Source organism: Falco rusticolus, chromosome 5, assembly GCF_015220075.1.
Source record: "Falco rusticolus isolate bFalRus1 chromosome 5, bFalRus1.pri, whole genome shotgun sequence".
NCBI lineage: Eukaryota > Metazoa > Chordata > Aves > Falconiformes > Falconidae > Falco > Falco rusticolus.
The window spans coordinates 19,267,181-19,284,159 of NC_051191.1; the positions used below are offsets into that span (position 1 = coordinate 19,267,181).

The window sequence follows — 16,979 nt, forward strand, 5'->3', positions numbered from 1 at the left end:
TCTAGCCCATTACTCGAGGCAGTGGGATACTATCAGATAAAAACATTAGTTCAAGAAACCTGTGACTGAAGACACCCTCTATAGCTTAGAAGTACCAAAGATTATTTTTTTTAAAGAACAAAAACTGAGTTGATATATTTCAAATAATAATGAGCAGATTTATCTATGCATTTTGATTTTGATTTTTTATACTTCCAAATTCTTTCAGAAATATAATCACTATGGAGAAATTAATCAACTTTGAAGCAGGGTTACCTAAGGCAAATATAAGGAAGCAATGTTTTACAATTTATAATACCATTTTCAAAAAGCAAATGTGAAAAGCCCATTCCAGCATATGAAACTTAATTTCGTTTTCAGAACATTTGTGTGTGTCAGCAAATTGAGAGAAAGAGTTCACAAAACAAGAAAGATGGACAACCTTGCACAAAGACCAGTTCTAAAAATCTAAAACTCAAACAGCTTACCAATTTGAGCTATAAATAGAAGGAACTGGGAAGAAGGTGGCACACAGAACAAAACACACACACAATTTAAGGACTGTCAGACTCCTCCAGGTTACTGTGTGTGTACGTGCAGAATTTAAGAATTGGGGAATTACCCAGAATTTTATTAATTCAAATTCTGACAGGACTAGACAGCTAATAAGAACTTAGGCATTTAGGTATGGAATAAGCAGGAGGTATGAGGATTTGAGTTTTATACTAAATTTAAATTTGTGTTTAGACAGATTATACACAAGCAACATATCTACCTTCAAAATGGGGACAACAAGCTTCTCCCATTTTATAGAGGTGCTCTATGGAAGAACACATAGAGATTCTGAAGCTCCTGTGCTGTGTTGGTAAACAACTGGACTTGACAATTTAGCTAGATATACAAAATTGTTCAATATATGAGATAATCTTGCACTTGAAAATTAATTTCCTAGATATTGGCACAGAGATGCATTTAAGAAACACTTCTTTCTCAGCACTTGGAAAACATCACTATACAGTAAGCAGTGAAAAATGGTGACCCCAACCAGAGTACTAATATATCCCAAAAGCATTGAAACCGAACACTTGGAAATAAAAGAGAGATGAAATTAGCATTTTAAATGTTATTTTTTCTGCAACATCTCACTGTATTTATTTCATGAGCATCTAGCATGACAAAACAAACAGGATTTGATGCTATGCTATGAAATAGTCTTCCTGTAAACTAGCCTAAGGCAGTTTCTCTGTCTGTGCTAGCAGTTGTGCTAATGATATGGTAACAGCTTCAGAATAATCCCTTTCACCCTCAGAAACACAATCAATCCTGTATAAAGAGAAGAGAAAGGTTCTTTGAGTTCTGCCTTAGCCTGTTGTAGGCAAGAGACAAGACAATTGTGTGTAGTGGACTCATTATTCTGTCACTGATAACAGCATCACTTAAGAACATCAGGAGCACAGGCAGTACGCCTCGTCACAAAGAAAAAAAAAAAAAGCGCCTTTCCATTAGCTAGGACACATCAAATATCAAATTAAGGCTAATGATGATCTAAATACAGTAAAATAAACATCTATTTTAATTAATTACTGTGATCCAGTAATGGGATTCTTCAACAGGTGGAACAGATCCTGGCTGCATTCATTGACCTCATAGTCATAATTGTCTCAAGATATAATTGTCAGAGACCCTAGATTCTGCAGGACATAAAGATAACATGGTGCAATTGCATTTTCACTGACTTTAACCATAAGATTACCTGTCTATTCTCCAAGCTATTCTTTTTAAAAATAGAAGGCACAAATATCTCACTCGCAAATATTCAACTGATTATTTATACATAACAGAAAAAAAAAGCAAAAGTAAAATTTAACTTTTCACTTTTCCAGAAGACATCTTTTGTTCCTCTTACTGTAAGAAATACTAGTTACATATTTCAGCCCCAGTCTCTTCCCCCTCATACTAGTTTTATGCCAGAATAATTTCACACTCCTTGAGTTACTTCTAATACACAGAAGTTGCATCTATGTAAGAAAGCAAGTTTTAGTTATTCAGAGTATTTTAAAAAGGCAATATGTGGCATAGGACAGCTCTTCAGGAGACTTAAGTTACCTGGGTAATACCTAGCGAGGCCTGTTGCGCTACCAAAAACCTGCCATAATAAAGTGGGGTCTTCCTCTCTGTTCCGCTTGAACACATCATCCAAAGCAGCAGTCCAGTTGAGTTCATTTAACACTATCGTAGCTGTCAAAGACAAAACATAACTCGAATTACAAAGTTACATCTTGACACAAGCAGCAATGACTATGAAAAGGAAATTGAACTGTGGCAGAAAGTGATAACATTTCATTTAACTAATTCACACAGTAAATTTAAAGCAGCACACTCTTCCATAGGAATTTTCTTCATGTTTCTTCAAATTCCTCACGCTCTCTTCTTCCTGTTGCATTATGTGTATGCAATGACTGTTGGCTTATTTGCTTAGCCAATATTTTCTACAAATACTTCATTTCTGACACGTCACTCTAGTTGCACTTCCCAGTTATAGGAAAACAAATGCAAGCATATAAAGCTGATGTTCACTGATTATAACACACTGCAATAAGAACAACTAGAATGCTGTCAACAAAGATAGGTATGCACCTCTTATAAAGATAACAAAGATGTCCCTTTCCAAATGGAAACTCTAAGAGGATTATATGGGAAAAGTACAATGATGAGTTATTTGGATTGTAATTTTAAGGTAGGACTGCATGCACAACAGTATTCGTTATCGCATGCTTACAAGATTTTAATGATCATAGATGTGATCACTTACAGAAAGATCACCAATAAGACCGTTAATATTTTGAGCTGGGTCAGTTCCACAAAGAAGATAAAATACAAGAAAATTCGTATTTCAGCTAAACACTATGTGGCCAATTATACAGAAATTTACACTCACAAAATTGTCCTGGACCAATGCTTTTTTTAATCAATAAAATATATTATAAAATCAGTCAAATAAATAATACATTAACATGTCCTATGCCTTTTTGAAAAGCTGGGAAACTTACTCTAAAACTGATGAACACTCCTACACTAATAGTCAATTGACTACAGTCAATAGTCAATTTTTTTTGTGATACAGAATACTTTATAACTTATGATAAATCATGCTTTTCACTTCATTTAATCATCCATGAATATCTCATTAATTTAAAAAAAATCTTAAGAATGTTACAAAGTATCAAGTATTCAGTTAATTAGAAAACGCAAGGACTTTTTGTTGGTTTGGTCACTAATTCTTTCTTTTGTGTCAACTAATGGCATTGTAAGTAATGTTTCTAGAACTGAAACACCTAGATTAGCAATCCAGGAGTGGAACGGGAACTCGAGGAGAAAAAACATTTGAAAACAGCTAAAGATGTAGGTAGAAATCCTACAAAAGTTAACACTGTAATACAGATTCTGCTTACACTATAGTATTGCACATGGAAAGAAAATTCAGCTGCTCTTGAAAAGGGGCAAGTCAAGCTGAAATAGAAACAGTTCATGTTTAAGGCACCTGAGTGGCATCACAGTAAAAACTGGTATGTAAGTCTACATTCTAGCCCTCTGCTACCCTGAGAGAAAGAAACAATAAAAATAAGGACAGATGGAAAGTTAACATTTGCCAACCCATTTCCAAAGTGAGGTTATTAACAGTTACTAGAGAAATGAGATCACAACATTAAATTTTATAGGCTTGTTTTTAAAGGTTAAGGAGAAAGTTGCTACACCATGTGTTTTGCAGAAAGGTTTACCTGGCATTTTTAAAGTAGTTTCAAGATGATATTACTCTCTCAAGTTACAGCTTTTTATAGAAATATCAAATAAAATTTCCAACTCTTGAGATTCCCTGTAAGCAATAAGCTTGTACTATATACCTTCTCTTTGTTAAGTACATAATTATAAATACATACATGTTTACTTAAGAAAGAGTAATAATTCCCTGATGAACCATAAGAAGTTAATTATAATTTTAAAATGGTTACTGTTCAATTATCTCTTTTAGATCTTGTTTGAACTACTGTGTAATTAAGCATTGTGTACAGACTTTCTAAACTTGACTTTGTGTCGAATCTTACTTCCAGAAGTAGCTCCATGAAGTCATTAGAAGCTCTGTCATTTACTTAAACAAGTTTCTTTTCAGCTTGATTTTTTTGGGGTGTGGTTTTTTTGGGGTTTTGGTTTTTTTTTTGGGGGGGGGGTGGGTGATTTTTTTTTTTGGTTTTATGTTACCATTTCTCATCTGATGTATAGAGTACTTGGACCAGTGGAAGTTTATGGTGGCATTCAGAGCACTGGACCTTAGGACACTTACACATGGGAGTCAATAACCCTTATCTTTTTGCCAGCTGACAAAGCATTTAGGTTTCAGGGTCATCTATGAATTCCCAAGTCCCATAACAATATGAACTAACACATTTCTTTGGCCTTGTGACCTGACTTAAAATTGCTGCAGCCTCTTCCCCAGATCTGTTGGTGACCTCAGCACCCTAGTCAGGCCACCGATACCCCTATTCAGAAAAATCAAGAAAAAAAAAATATGTTAATCATGCTCATAAATGCTTTTCTAAATTGGTGACTGTGCACCCCGTGTAAAAAACTCTTCACGCATGAAATTTCATACAATATTCTGACTTAAAATTTCTGCAGCCTCTACCCCCAGATCCGTTGGTGACCTCAGCAGCCTGGTCAGGCCACCAATACTGCTATTCAGAAAAATCAAGAAAAAAATATTTTTAAGTTAATCGTGCTCATAAATGCTTTTCTAAATTGGTGGCTGTGCACCCTGTGAAAAAAACTCTTCAGGCATGAAATTTCATACAATATTCCTAAAGAAAGGATTTCCTTCAGACTGTAAACTTACTAATGAATAAACTATATTCAATGAAGATAAACATCTTACTATACATTTACAAATAATGTTGCAGAGTGTCCACATAACATCACTCAAACATGTATAGGAGTTATATATACATATATGAACTTATATGTTTACACACACCTCAGCACATGCACAGTCATACATATATGTTTGTCTAAAATACATATACCAAAAAAAGGGGAAACTAAGGAGACAATCTAAAAATAGTAAAATAGTTAAGTAGCAAAGTACTGAATTAATATACTGAAACTGATAATTTCAGCATTTTATTAGAATTGTTGAAATTAGGCTATAAAGTAAGAAAAATAGCTTACTAGGTATTATTTTTAATATTTGTGGTGAAGTGATGCTTTATAGTCAGACTCAAGAGTTTTATAATCTTATTTACATCCCATTTTCCCCTTCCTCCTCCTCCATAACTTTCTCCCAGAGAGAGATACGACACTCTAAAAAATTCCAAGAACTTGCAGCAAGGGAAAAAAAACCCAACCCAATAATACATGAGGTTGAAATTAAAAAAATAAACAACGTGGAATCATGATGAGCAACCAGAACAGAGCATCTTAATAGAAGCAAAACAAAATAAATCTGGGAAAAGGCTACTAACAGTAGGTAACATATCCGTTATATACTAAAAAACGTATCTTCCCACACTCCAGAAATTCATAATTAAGTGTACAAGTCTCATTTCAGAAATAAACTTTAACAGCACACATATAAGGTTCAACATACATCACCTTCCTTTCATTCACTTTCTGATTATGACAACTGCAATTTGTGCTTGGAACAGACACACAGAGTTTATTTGTTGGACCGATATGTAAATAGTTGATTGTACAATCATTAAAACGATTCTTCCTGGAGCAGTTTGCTATTTGCAATTCAAACTTACTCCCTTCACTCAGGGGTTTTTGTCTGCTTTTTTCCATTCTGTCTACAAGTACACTTGATGTAGAATGCACCCACATTTGTGTTAACTAATCCATTAATCAGTAAATAAGGGAAAGGGTGCAGGGAATTTTAGCTTTAATCATTTATTTCTCTAAGTGTTTTTCCACAACTTATATACACTCTTTTGCTTCTGCTGAGGAATACACCCTGGACTTCAAAAGACAAACTGTAAATCAAGTTCCCTACTTTTTTTTTTTTTTTTTTTTTTTTTTTAATGTAATACCTCTGGTAATAGGCAATTTCAAACCAATACCTCTAGGTTCTGGTTTAAAGCCTACAGCAATGGATTTGAAACTCACTGACCAAAAAAAAACCAAGCAAAAATGCTCATAAACAGCAACAAAACTATTTTTCAAATGGTTACTGCTAAAATATTATGATTCTCAATTTGCACATAAAAATCAATGCAGTGCTATTTTCACTAGCTCATAGTAGAGACAATAGCACCTCTCAGAATACCCTAATTTGAGAGATATGTATTTATATTGATTTCATTAATATAGTAAGAATTTGATTGTTACTATAAAAATTATGCATTTTTCTAAAAGAAAATGTTTAAAGGTGTTATAGCCACAGCTACTGAGATGCTGTATATCCTAGAAACACTTGCCTCTCCTTTTATTAACAACCATATGTGAAAGAGCTTTTGACTGATAATTGGCAGAAAATCTAGTTGGAGACAACTCTTCAATAAGCTTATTTCCAATTCTCCTAAAAGAAGTCTTTGAAGATTAGCACTTCAAAGTACTTCAGCTGCTACCTTTTACTTGATATGGGCAAGATGAAAAAATAAAATTTATCATCCCACAATAGGAAACTTCATTCTTTCTGGCTAATTCCACTGAACTCCATCCATCTTTTCCTCTTTTCCCTCTTTACGACATGAGGTTTAGGAGCCTTGACAAGGAATGGACTCAATTTTCCTCTGCAAATGCAATCAATAAAAAATAGAGAGCACTACCATGCCCTCTTTAAAAGAACTGGAATACACTTCTGATGATTTATTCAATATATAGGCCCTGGCCTGCATACAAGGCAGAGCACAACTTTATTTGAAAAGCCTGAGAGCTATTTACTATAGCTGAAAATACGTGAACTGCTGTTCCCTGATGCAGCAGCTACACATACACTGGGGAGAACACAAGGGAGCTCCTCAGCGGTTCATTAATCTTCTAGTGTGTAGAATGTATTACCCTTCTATATCCTCTTAAATGAAGTGGACTCATTGATTTCTTTAAAGATAACACTGACTAGTTATTGTTATGAATGAAATATACATTTGAAATCAAATATTATGGTATTTGAAAGTGGGCACAGAGGGACAATACACTTGCAAGTGCGTGTTTTTATATGTATGTGTGCAGACACAGACACTTCCATCTGTAGCCATGCTAATGAGATATTATAGAAACTTCAATTATACCTATTGAAGGTATAAACTAGTCGTCTTCTTGATTTATGTGTTTCATTATTTTTTTCAAGATTACATTCCTTCCAGCTTATGTTAAATTACATAGATTGTTATGTTTTCTCAGCTGTCGCTGGAAAGTTGTACTCCCATCTCATTTCACATTGGAATAAGAGGGATTTAGACTTTTGCACTGGCTTATAGATATGTATATGTATATAGGTCTATAAATATACACACACACACAGAGGTTTTCTACATAATTCCCAAATACAGTAGTTTGAAGAACTATTCTGGTAGTAACTTGGAACTTCAACCCTTCAAATTATAAGCATGTTTTAAGTCTAGTTCTCTCATGCAAAGTTCAACATAAGCAAAAGGCCGGAGCAAAGGAACAATATAGTGGCTCCAAACTGAACACTGTCTCCAAGGCAACTGGTCTTCCGAGTGGAATCGGAAATCTGAATTTAGATACTTAGGGTTTCCACAGAAAACCACAGGAAAGCATCCAACTCTCAGTTATCCAAAACCACTTCACAGCTAATTAGAAAACAGCTAAAAAAGAGTAATAGGAAAATTCTGAGAGCTAGGGGAACTGGGAAGTGTTTTATCCAACTTCTCTACAGAGGTTAAGCAAATAAACCGGAGCACAGTGTGAGATACACATGTGGATCGTAGAAGTGTGTATCTACAAACTGTGTGACTTAAATATAGTTTGCACACATAGTACAGAGTACCAAATTTATCAATTAGGTACATACATTGTAATAACTTGTATTTAGTGTGAACACATCCACCAGCTGATTTGAAGGTGGTCTATGTATTTATTTATTTATCTACATACTTTGAAAGGTAAAGAATTACAAATGGGAAAAATATTACAAATTGAACCGGCTTCATTCATTTTTATCAAAACAAGGATTTACGAATGCAAAGGAAATGTATTCTTTTTATTCAAAGCATGAGAGAAAAAGACAAAAAAGTCTTAAAATTTAATATACAATAGGTATTATGTAGTAGTATTTCCAATTGGATAGGTCATAACTTTAAGTGATGCTCTGATAGACCTATATATATAAATTAGTTACAAAATCTTGCTTTGAAAGGAGCATTTGTATTTCTTATCATAACAGAATTTAAAATGAATGGATAATCAGAACTGTTTGGGTAATACACATTCAATGGTGCATGAAAAGCAAAGTATTAAAATACAATCTTTAGCATAAGGAACAACAATGAAATCAAATAATTTCAACATCTAAGACTGCTGAAAGAAAATTTAATATAGATATTTTACAGTCTTAATTAAAAGCATAAATGATAAAATGTCATGCACTTTTTTCTTTAAATGAACACATTCCCTACTCCCCATTAGATATCTGACATTATGTTCCAGACACTTCTATAAATAATTCTCTGAAGAAGTCACAGAAGTCTAGCATACTGTTGTGTCTGTGTCAAATCAAGTAAATTAATTGGCAATGCCATATGCTGTCTGCTGACTGGCTTAGCTGCCACACGCTGATTGCTAGAGAAGCACAGTAAAAGCTCATTAAAATAAGAAACGCCCAGGAGAAGGAAATAAGAATAAAAATGTCAAAAAGAGAAGATGGAATTAAGCTTCTATTATAGCTCAACAACAACAACAACAAAAAAAAAGTTAATACAATACAGAGTCATAGACTCTTCAATAAACACTCATAACTTTTCAACAAGTTATTTAACCCTATAAAACACAAAACACACCCATATTATATACTGCAACCTATTGCTGATAAGGTTATTTGCACATCTTACAAGTTGGGAAAAATGAACAAAGGATTTTGCCTTGCTTCCTCTAGTATCAAAATACACCTGCATGTATTCTAGAATGGGATAATACCCAATGTAAACAACCGTACAGTACTGGGAAGATGGCAAGAAGACAAAATATATGAAAGATACCATTGATTAGAGTGGTTCTGGAGGAATTTCAGATTTTGTAAAGTTATGTACAGTGTAAGAACATAAGTAAAAAACAAAACAAAATTAACTTATTAACATAATTACAGCACCTCCTGATTTTTTTACTATTTAGTATGTTTTCACAGGTGACTTCAACATAGGCCCTCTAATTTGAAATAATTTCTTCTTTAAAAAAACAGATAAAGTATTATTTTTAAATGAGTATGCTGTATGTGTGTAAATATCAGCCATTAAATATCAAGAAAACACCCACTTAGAAAGTAATGATGACTATATTAGACATATGAACCCTGGTCTTCCTTCACTTTGCTCTAATTTTTTGTTAACAGTTCAAAGGATATCATAGTGACACTCAAATTAAACTTCCTATAGACATATGCTTGATCTTTAATGAAGATATCTCTCTATGAAAAAAATTAATTAGGTGTTAACAAAAACAAACAAAACCAGTCAAAAGTCTGTCTAGAAATGCTGTTCCGGAATAATTTATTAAACTTTGTCTTCACTCTGCCAGGGCACCACCACTTCAATAACTTTCCAGTCAGTAAAACACCTTACAAGATCAGTAAATCCTAAGCAGCAGCTGGGTTAAGTGAAAAGGAAAACTAGAAACAGACCAACTCAGGCAAAACTGTTCTCTCTCCTACCTCATGCTTTCTGTATTTTTAAAATTATTTTGTTGATTCCCATTATAATTTATATTACTTATAATCTGAAAACTCAATTAATTCAGAAATGGATACTATCACATGTTAGTTTTATGTAAATCACCTATTAAAAAGTTGTTACAATTTTTCTTACAACACATACATTGTCAATCAACAGCAATTCATTCTGTCCTCTCCCCAGTCACACTAAATTGGAAAGCACAATCTCAGGGAAAAATAGAGATATGTTAATACAATAATAAAAGATCACTTGACACATTGTCAGGAATACTGTGTTTGTTTTGTCCATCATGCTGAAGAGATGAATTGCAAAGTGCTGGAAATGGCCACAAGATACGTGGTGAAGAACACAATCTGTCTTCTGAAAGGAGACAGTGGTTGAGTAATATAACCCAGAAAAAGGAGGAAAAGCCCACCCTGGAAAAGGTTATGTAAGTGTAAGGATGGCGCCAGCACAATAACAAACGGGTATAAAGTATTTAAGAATAAATTAGAACAGGTAATTACAAGGTCTCTTTAAGAGCAGAAGGGTCTTAGAATGGTCTACTGCTAGAAGACATGAGCAAGTAGCCCAGACCTGTTAAGCCAGAGCTTGAACAATTTATTAAAGGAATGACATGGACTAGCTGGATTAAGAATTGGGTTTGTCAAGCAAAAAGCTGCCCTATTCTGATATATCACCCTTTGTTACAGATAAAGAAAAGGTCCTTTTAGAAGCTGAGGTTAGTAACCGTAAACAATGCAGTTTTATGCAGTATTAAAGGCAGCACAAGGTTTTCTTATTGATTTTTATTTAATTAATATTAAATGTTTGCAAATAAACTATGGATCATTTTCTACTACATTAATATGTATCTATGTAGTTCAGACAGGCATGTTCTATATATTATAAAATCTGTATTTTACGTATAATATTAATAATTATATATTATAAAATTATTTTCTCTATATTCTATAGATCATATATGGAGAACATACATATATATCATAGACAATATTTCTTCCTGTGGTTTAGGGCATTTTAATAAATATTAAAATAGTACAGTGGATTTGGGTAATGAATTCTAATCTAATCCCCATATAAATGAAATATTAATGAATAGCAGGCTGGTTTAATCTATCTAAATATATCTGTGGCAACAGAAATCCAAGACACACCAAGTGTGAGGGGAATACAATGCACAAGTGGGAAACGTGAGAAAAATGATGATGAGACAAGGTCCGTTTCATCACCTGAGCTGGTACAGATGTGACAGCTTCTGCTCCTTGTTTAATATTGTAAACATCTCACGGATGAGTCTTGCAGACTAAAAATAATGAAACTTCCACAACCTTTCTTTTTGTTGTTTTTGGTGGCGGTGGTTTTTGCCAAAGGTTGCGCCAAAGAGAAAGAGGACAGATATCTTCTAAAATTCAGCTTCCCCAGGAAGAAGTGTTTCTCCAACAGATGAAACATCTGTCCCACATGTAACTGTGTTCTGCCTTCTCAGAAGCAGAACATTAAAATAAAACAGAAATTATCATTCTGTAGCCTGGCATCATCATAGATACACCCTGACTGTTAATTAAGCTTGGTTTGCTGTTTCCCAGGTTATATAAAAGGAATATGCTCTCTTTAAGATCAAAGGCCTATAGGGTACTTGAAAGGTGAAATCCCATAGCTTGCTGCCTGCACAGAGGTTCTCCTCTCTCTGAAGGTGCTGCTCTTTCTTGCTATAAACAAAGACTTTGCCTGTATCCTTACAAGAGGAAAAATATACCATTTTAATTTCATCTATAGCATCCGATCTATGAGGAATGAAACAGCAACCCCCACTTCTGCGCTTCTGAGATGCCAAGATGAATTCCACTCTTGGGGTGAATCCTGGCCCCCCTGAGGTTAATGGCAAAACTCCTCTACTGCACAGGGAACTGATTTCATCCTTCATCTTCAGAACACTGTAACCCTGCAGCGTTCAGCTGCTCTCTCTGTCCATAGCGTTTTGTTGGTCTGATGCAATAAGCAGATCACAGAATTAGGATCCAGGACTTACTACTTCAGACTTTTTAAGCAAATGAAAAAACCCACCACCCTTAAAAATCATGTCATAAGAAAGACCCAAGGATCTTTATGAATGCAGTGAAATTAAGCTGCTTTGTAGTTTTTTCGTCTGTTTCTGTGCCATGAGTGCTCTCTTAGGTTTCATCTGAATTTTCTGTATTCACTGTTTTACTTACTCAGTATAGCAGTTCTTTGTTCTACAAGGTCCAAACAGAAATACATTTTTATAATTCCATGCTTGCTGAAGGTCTTCTTGTTCTTAATTTACTTTGTGATTACATAAAACCATAGGAAGAGGCAGTAAAGTTGCAGAAAAAAAAGTGGAAAGGGGTGAACAAAGAAATCTTACCGCCTTATATATACCTACCTTATTGTTTATGAAGAAATCTTACCACCTTATATATATGTAATGGTTTAAACTTTACTAAATTTTAGCTTCTTCAGCTTCCCATATTTAACGAAGGGCCATAAACATTCCTGAATGAGTAAATACTACATAAATAGAGCTTTTAAAATCAGAGAAGCTGCTGCATTTAAGGTCTATAAAGAGCATTCCCAATAACAGGAGGAGAGCAATGTACTAAGGAAATACAAACACAGAGAGAACAACTGCTATAGAGTTAAAAAATGCATAAGGAACCAAAACTCTTAAGAATACTTTATAAAGACCTCTGACACCATACAGTGTTTTAAGCAGCTACTTGCAACCAAAGTCAGGGAGCAAGGATACAGAGTACCACATTTTCTAGGATAAGGAGGAGGATATAAAAATACAAATCTGGATTTAAAAATAAGGCTTTAAGGAGTCATATCACATAGTAAAATACAACAAACCAGCTGCAGTCTTACAGGCATTTCTACACATATTTAACTTTCATATTTGATAAATGAAGGAACAAAACTGAATGCCAAGAGTTTAGCACTAGCTAAATCCCATCGTGCTCTGACAACCTGTATCAATTCAGAATGTACTCCAGGGAAATAAGGGTCCAAATCTGTTAACAACCCATTGCAGTAATTATTTCAAAAAAAGAAAATGACAGACCTAGTGGTGTGGGTTTTTTCATATCACTCAAAAAAAAAAAAAAAAAGACTGTATGAAGCAAGACATATCATGAGAAACTCATTACTTTGCTTTTCTAACAGCATACTGGTTTCAGTTTATCAGCCTATATAGTTTCACCTATATCAGTCAGTAGTGCAGTGCAGTGGAAGCAGGTCTGTATATTGAAACAGTTGGTGCTGTTATGTGACATTCAACTTAAACAGGATTTGGAGATTTTATTTTCTGCTATACCTAATCTGTGCTGTAGCCTGAATGCCCATTAACACTTGATGCAGACCAGGTGCACCGTGAGAGTGCACCTTCTCTCTGGTTAACTGCTTCAGAAGGGAATCCAGCTTTGAGATGTCAAGTGCAGTATCTTGGGCCAAACAGTGTTTTCTTCCAAAGGGCATTTCTGATCCAAACTAAAATGCTAACATAGACAGATTCAGCTCTCATCAAGCAATAATGAAGAGTCAAATAAATTAGATAGTTGAGAATGAGAACAATTTGCTTTTTACTGATAAAGAAGTTTACAGTCAACAGAAAATACATAGCTTCATATCGGGTGTCATACTGTCTCAAGCACAATGTCACCTCACAATTTCAGCACCCTAGTCACCTTTAGCGCAGATGTGTTTGGAACCAACTATAGCTGTATCTTCCGTTATAACTGAAAGGAGTGGACACTTAACTTTAGCTAACAAGTTGGGCCTAAGCATGATAAACAAAAACAAAATACTTACATACATACGAAAAAACAGTACACATTTAACAATACAGCTTCTGATATAAAAAAATATTTCTTTTATTGGGACAAATACCCTTTAGACTAATGGCCAGATTCCCACCTGTTGCAAGTGGACATATTTTCACTAAAGCTGCTAATATGGTAGTACATACTAACTGAAAATCTGACCGTGTTTTTCTAAATATTTGTTTCACCATTACAACTTGCAGCCCAAAGGAAAAAGTTAGAAAAATTGGCACTTTAAGGATCCAGCAACACTCTACACAATAGTTGTATCTTACTTTTGTCAGTTCCTCTAAGTGCTTTATGCATATAACAATGATTCAGAAAATAAGACACCAGTAGTAAAGAAACCAGAGCTGGGGCCTTGGCTTATGAAAACAGATGTAACAATATTGAAGGTATTGGTGCTAAGCCAATTTGATGCAGATACATTTAACTTTGATTTTAATACTGACTTTCAGAAAAATCTTTGGCATATCATAATCTTACTAAGCATCTTCCTCAGCTATGGAACCACAACAATTTATTTATCCTAAATGTCATTGTCAGGTCAAGTCTTTCATATCTTGAAGGTTTTTTGAGTGATTTCTTGACATTACCTGCCACTTTGGCACAAATGCAGCTTTATGATGTATGTAGTTTCTGTATTGCTTATGAGTCAACATCTGACTGCCATTTTGCAGTTGCGAACTCGTATCAGAAGAGTCCTATGCAAAAAAATCTACTTCATGAATTTTTTTCAAAGCATCAATCCAACAACTGGAACATCAACTGGTGATGTGCACCATTTCATCCAGTGACTGTATTCACTGATTTAATTAGCATTACATTACCCTCAGTGTTCCAAATAATGCAATCTTCAGTGAGATCTCCAAGTAAGAACTGAATCAGCAAAGGCATCAGCAGAATAAAAATACAAATTTACTGATGAGAGTAGTCTTACTGATACTAATGTACATTTGAAGAACTCTCAAATAAAATTCAATTTTTCATGTCAATATATATATATACTTTTTTTTATTATTTCACATCTTCAGGCTTCTGATCAACAGCAGAATTTTTTAAAGATTTTTTTAGAGTGAAGAAATAAAAAAATACTAAATTTAAAAAAACTTTTCGTGTTTTAAGGAAGACATATCTATTTTTGCAAAAACAAGCAAAAATATTTTATTCCCTCAGTTATCTACAAGACAGAACAAAGAAACTGGCAAGACACAAACATTCTGGGTGACAGACACCTACAAACCTACTTCAGGGACAAGATTTAAAGAAACATTCTAGGAGTAACAAAAAACTTTGGTTTTGTTTTTTTTTTTTAACCAATTGAGATTTCAGGTGTATGACCTGGTGAGTAATCATCCGGTACTCCTCCCCTTCGGCCCCCCTTCTTGACAACTCATGCCATAGCAAAGCATAAAATACTGTCAAAACAATCCAGTTCACGCTTCGTGACAGCATAGAACAAGCAGAAAGAGCAGACAAGCTATCCATCATCGGCTCAGAAGACTATAACCCCTAAGGCAAGGAAATGGAAAACAGAAATGCTGTAGCTATGTAATTTGTCATGATTAATTAGTTATTTATTAATGTATTATGATTTCATTTTGCTAAGTACAAACTAATCACATAAGCAGGAATCTTTCATGCCTTGAAAATTTTAAAATGAGAATTAAGGCCTGATGTATTAAGACAAACATGAGCAGGGGATTAAGGGAAGAACTGTCTCAGCAACAGAAAAAGAACAGAGGCTACAGCAGAGCTCTGCCATACCCTTTGTGAAAAAACAAAAAATAAAATAAAACAGCAGAGCTTATCACTACATTTTTTAGAATTCCCCGAGTCTGAAATCAGGACATAATTTGCCATTTCATCCAGTGACTGTATTCACTCATTAAATTAGCATTACATTACCCTCAGTGTTGCAAATAATGCAATCTTCAGTGAGATCTCCAAGTAAGAACTGAATCAGCAGAGGCATCAGCAGCCTAAACATAAAATTTACCGATACTAACATACATTTGTATGCTAGATTGAGGTTTTTTTCCTTCCAATGTGAATAGCAAAACTGAATACCAACACTGACAGTCACTATATCAGCATATATTACGTTGTCAGATTTTAATATTATTTTTTTAGGTAGGCAGTGTATATCTAATAGGAAAACGGAGCAATGTTCTAGTGTAGGAACTCTGGCTTGCTCTTCTTTAGACCACTACATAATAAGAATGGTCATCCACCTCATCGTTCAGTTCAGTGACTTCAAAATGACCTCAAGTACTGAAATTAAACACTCAAGTAGTATTTCTGTCTTTGGAAAGCTTAACTACCAGAATGCATGAAAGATGTTAATGGATCATTCATGAAATATCATAAATCAAACAATATATCTGAGTAAGCAGCAAAGAAATCTCAGTGCTATTACAATTCTAATCTCAAGAGAAAAAAGATGAATTTAGCTCAGTGACAATCAGCCCGTCATTGAAAGTTCAACAGCATTTACTGCATTATCTTTTTCTTTTTCTTTCCCATATCTCTATCTGTACATATTGATGGCATTTGAAGTATTTTTCAGTGGTCAATACTAGTGTTAAGAAGTCAAAACAACCTTCAGAGAAGTGAGCTTGAAACATCAGTAATATTTACCAGTGCCATAAAGCAAAATTTACATACAACTCCTGAAAAAGTTGTGTCATTACAACTATTCTCCAAAACCCCCACACAACAATCCTTCTCCATAGAGTCACGCTGTATCTGCTAATAGGAAATTTCTAGAGCATTCTTATAAAAACCTCAGTGGCGGGGGCAGGATAGGGGAGTGCAAGAAAGGCAAACTTTCATTTTAGTCAATATTGACTATTTACTTCAATAATGTGGAACATCTTTATTTTCTTCAAGACTACTGAAACACAAGGCCTAGAAAGCTTTCTTGTGTGTTTCTTACTCTCAATTCAGTACTATCAGTGTACTCTTGGAAGACAAGGGACTCAATAATTTATAAACAAAACTGAAAGAACCATCTAGGAAAGATTTTTAACATTAAAGCTGTGCTCAATCCATGCAGAAACCCAAAACCCATCTGGACATGGCTCTGAGCAACTTGCTCTAGTTGACTCTGCTTTGAAAAGGGGCTTGGACTAGATGGTCTCCACAGGTTCCTTCCAGCGTCATCCATACATACTGTCATTCTGCAATGCCATCGTTACATGTATGTACAGAAGACCTCATTGTTGTGAAGGCTCTGCCAGAGCTGGTAAATAAGAAC

General features: G+C 34.5%; 1 protein-coding gene across 8 annotated transcripts in view; it reads right to left on the minus strand.

The window, feature by feature from the left end:
* The window catches only part of CACNA2D1 (calcium voltage-gated channel auxiliary subunit alpha2delta 1), a 433,623-nt gene that overhangs the window by 133,604 nt on the left and 283,040 nt on the right, over window positions 1-16,979 (minus strand). For all 8 annotated transcript variants that reach the window (XR_005104430.1, XM_037388977.1, XM_037388979.1 and 5 more), the window contains exon 7: window positions 2,086-2,217. Coding sequence is in view for 7 of the 8 variants with exons in the window: in XM_037388977.1 (XP_037244874.1) it covers window positions 2,086-2,217 (132 nt within the window). In the remaining variant the exon portion in view is untranslated. The remainder of the gene's footprint in view (window positions 1-2,085; window positions 2,218-16,979) is intronic.